The sequence below is a fragment of the Nyctereutes procyonoides genome, unplaced genomic scaffold (assembly GCF_905146905.1).
Source record: "Nyctereutes procyonoides isolate TBG_1078 unplaced genomic scaffold, NYPRO_anot_genome, whole genome shotgun sequence".
Lineage (NCBI taxonomy): Eukaryota > Metazoa > Chordata > Mammalia > Carnivora > Canidae > Nyctereutes > Nyctereutes procyonoides.
Window position 1 is genome coordinate 6,642,496 of NW_026575052.1, and position 4,216 is coordinate 6,646,711.

At 55.5% G+C, this 4,216-nt stretch overlaps 1 protein-coding gene across 1 annotated transcript; it reads right to left on the minus strand.

Annotated features, from left to right (window-relative positions):
- Nucleotides 1-613: 613 nt before the first annotated feature.
- On the minus strand, nt 614-3,159 carry RNF186 (ring finger protein 186). The gene has a single exon (XM_055332507.1). It carries the CDS (start codon nt 3,127-3,129, stop codon nt 2,269-2,271), a length of 861 nt encoding a protein of 286 aa, XP_055188482.1. The 5' UTR covers nt 3,130-3,159; the 3' UTR covers nt 614-2,268.
- Between the last annotated feature and the right edge of the window lie 1,057 nt (nt 3,160-4,216).

Below are 4,216 nucleotides of genomic sequence, written 5' to 3' on the forward strand. Positions count from 1 at the left end.
AGAAAGAGCTCTGGATTAATCCCTTGGGGAACTCTGAAAGCGATTGGCTGTGTGAGTTTAGGCAAATGGATTTACCTCTCTGATCTTCAGTCTCTTCATTGGCAAGATGATTTCTACTTCATAAGTTTGTTACGCAGATTTAGCTAGATAATTCATGTAAAGCGGTCAGTGTAGTGCTTGGCACGTTGAAGGCACTCAATAAATGTGTGACGCCATTGTGATGGCAGAGATGGGGCTGTTGTTGGCAACTGAAATCTTGGTGGAGGGGTCAAGAACTAGAAGGAATGTGAATGGAGGTGAATGGGGAGACAGTGTTCTTTCCCTATCCTATTGGCAACCATCCCAAACTGCACACGCCCGAGGCCAGTTCTGGAAATGCTGAGCGATTTCCATCATTTACTTATCCTGGGAAGACAGGGTGTTCTTAGGTCCACCTGGCCTTGGCTTAAGAGCGTGGGCTCATGCACACGTACACACACTCACACATACTCTTAGCATGAGGAGTAAATGCGGCCGATAGCATGGGTGGTGCAGTTGCCCTGGAAATACCTTTTTTTTTTAATTTTTATTTATTTATGATAGGCACACACACAGAGAGAGAGAGAGGCAGAGACACAGGCAGAGGGAGAAGCAGGCTCCATGCACCGGGAGCCCGACGTGGGATTCGATCCCGGGTCTCCAGGATCACGCCCTGGGCCAAAGGCAGGCGCTAAACCACTGCGCCACCCAGGGATCCCTGGAAATACCTTTATAAGAAACAAAGGAAGGCACCCAGATTTGAAGAACAGCTTGTTGCATATATCCTTATGTTTTGAATTTTCTCTGTGTGAGTTCAGAGGGGATGTGACTCATGTCCACTGTTCAGGGGCCCAACAGTGCCCCCAGTTTCTGGGCTTCAGGAGTCTTAGGAATAATCCAATCCAAGTAACTCATTCCAGGGAAGAGAAAGCTCAAAGAGGCAAAGGATCTTGCTGGACAAGTACCCATGGGGCCAGGATCAGCCCTTTGTGCTCCAATAGTAGACGTCTCTTCTCCCTCCCTAACAGAGGTACAATAGCCATGAATGAGCATCCAACCTACCACTGTCATCCCACCAGGAGGAAAGGTGGGTGCAGTGAAGGACAACAGATCATGCCCAGTGAGCCTCACTGAGGTTTCACGTCTGCTTCCCAATTATGAGGCCTTTGAAAGGAAACAAGGCATCATCTCCCACCCTTTGTTCCCTTGCACCCCCCAGGGCTCCTGTCTTGGCTAAGACTCGATCCTGGCAACCATGGAAGTCATTCCCTCCAGCGGAAGCCTCCTTTGTATTCCAGAGCTATCTTTCAGACAACTATGACTGTCAGGGCGAGGCAGGAAAGGTGGAGTTATCGTCAAGAACTGTTGCATTTATGGGGCCTCTTATCTTTCCGACAAAAGCTCAGATGGGAATTGAAATGCAATAATGCAGGAAAAACAACATCCGTAAAGAGCTGATTCCATAGTGTGAGACGGTGCATCTGATAGGCAGTGGGACCTGCTTCTTGGGCAGGGGCCGGGGGGACCTTATAACCCTGAGATTCTCTGTGAAGTCAATGACATCGGCTGGGCAATTGGTGCTGCTTCTGGGAGGAATTCCCTCTACATCCTCTCCATCCCTCCCCAAATCTGCCAACTAAATGTGGAACCCCCTGCAGCCTCAGAACTGCTCCTTTACACAAATTCTCCCCTTCTGTCCCTGGGGGTGACTCAGGGGGACACCCGAGCCGCCAGGACCTTTGTCGAGGTGGATGGGCACCAGGTGGGCAGCACACAGGAGGACTTCCCGTGGGCTCTGACTTCCAGGAGGAAAAACAAACAGCTACAAATCTGAACAAACTGCCCCAAACGCAGAAGACCAAACCAAAACAAAGCAAGAAAATAAAACCGGCTACATAAATTACAAAAAAAAGGAGTCTTGGTTCTATTTGTTCTGCAAAAAGTTCATCAAAGTATATAAAGAAAACCCAGGGGCATCAGAATGGGAGGAACAGGAGGCCGCTGGCGGTGTTCAAGTCATATGTGCCCCTCCCCACCCCGAGTGGTGTAGACGTGCTGTGCCCTGGGTAGACGTGTCTGTCATCTAGGCACGTAGTTCTTGACCCAGCACAGCCACCCGGCTTCGGCTTGCAAGTCCAGCTGGCATGCAATCCCCCGAGGGAAGCAGCCTTAGTTCATAGCCCCTTACCCTGTTCACTGAGAGCCCAGTGGGGCCCAAGAGGCAGCAGGTACCATCTGTTTGGAGCGCGCTCAGGCGATGGAAGAGATGTCGCTGTGTTTCCGTCCTCTGCAGAAGAGAGTCCTGGGGGCCGGCCGGCAGCCGCCCTGGCTGCGGGGGTGACAGCAGAAGAGGGAGGACATTAGCAGGGCCAAGGAGATAACGACGGCAAGCACCCACCGCACGATGCCCGGGTAGATGAAGGGCAGGATGAGGATGATGAGCCCGAGCAGCAGGAGCAAGTGTGCTGCCAGGCGCCGGGCCGCCACGCGGTTGGCACTTGCCGCATCCTGTCCGTCCTCGCCCACCGAGCTGGGGCACCCTGCTGCCACGCTGGCAGGATCTGCCAGTCCCTGAGGACAGAGCCGCACCTCCGGGCACGGCCGGACCAGCCGCCACACCACGGCCTCGTGGTCGCGCAGGCTGCAGATGAGGCCGCCGGGGACCGCGGTGGCCTTGCGGCACAGCGGGCAGGCGATGGACCAGGTGTTGTCCTGGAGGCACAGCAGGAGCTTCAGGCAGACGGCACAGAAGGAGTGCTGGCAGCCCAGCAGCTTGGGGGGCCGGACGTAGCTGTAGGGCTCCCGGCACACCAGGCACTCCAGGTCGCCATCCGCGTAGGTGCCGTGGTCCCCGGCAGGGCCCGAGGCCTCGGTGGCGGTGGTGGCCTTTGCAGAGACGGGCTGGGGCTGCCGTGGGGCTGGCGGCTGGGGGACCTCGGCGCAGGCCATTCCGGGCACGGCGTCAGCGGGCTGCGGTGGCTCAGGGCCTGGGCATTGCCAGGGGGTGTCCGCAGGCGCTGCTGGGACCTGGATGCAGCCTGGCCTCGGGCCGGGCGTCTCAGCCTCCCTCTGGTCCTTGTCAGGCGTCTGGTGACAACAGCCGTCTGTCATTCCTCTCCTGGGGCTGCCCAGCTTGTTTCTTGGCTTACGTCTTCTCTCGAGTTATTGTTATTTCTTTTCTTGAAGCCTAGGGTTAATCAGTAACCCGTGGACCTGGAGACCTCGAGTTGCCCGATAGAAAGGCCTGGAGGGGCGGGGCCTGTGCGGTGGTGAGTCAGGACTTTGCTGTCGCGGCCAGGTGCCTCAGGAGCCCCAGCAAGATGATGGCTTAGGAGCATTGAGCTGCATTAGGGTCGCCACCCCACACTCCCATCCCTGGAGCCTTTAAAAAGGCACATCTCTATGCCCCAAATTCAAAGACTGTGATCCAGCAGGTCTGGATGGGATCTAGGAATCTCTGGGCACAGCTGACAGACATCGTGATGCTGACACAGGTGGACTGGGGAACCCACCTTGAGAAATAACACCCATGGCCACGTTTCAGAAAAAAACCTTCCAGGGTCAAGATCAGTGGAGAACAGCGCTGTGCTTCGAGTGCATTTGCAAACAGGTAGCCTCGTGAAAAAGAGAGAAGTGATGGGAACAGAAACTCTAAGTGGGTGGCGGGCGGTAGGGGAGAAGAGAGCGCAGGCCAACATAGAAAAAGCCCAACCCGAGCTGCTCATGGGTCTTTAGCACCTGCTACTGTAGCCAGTTCCTTTTTTGTCATAGCAGCTGAATCAACGGCTATGGATTCACGAGCATCACTCTCGGGGCCTGCTTTCCTCCCCATACCTAATGATAAGGGGCCATTTCTTGTGTGCAAGACGCATCCATACTCGGTAGTGGCAAGGGCAGCTACCATGTGTTTGGGATGACTTTGAGCCAAGCCCCCAGCCTCCTGGGGTCCTGGCACAGCCTCTAAGGGAGGCACTGTGAGGCCTGGGAGCAAAAACAGGGTGTGGTCAGGGCAGGCCTGCTGGCAGCCTCCCAAGTGGACTCCCATGGGGCCAGAGCCTTGTGGAATCTTCCAAGATCCAAGGTCAGGTTCCCAGGAACGCAAAGTCGTGTGGCCTCCAGGCAGCTGACTCCCTTACCAGGACTCACGTGGGACTGGTAGACGTAAGCAGCGTGCAGTTAAGAAAACGTGATCCCCCTA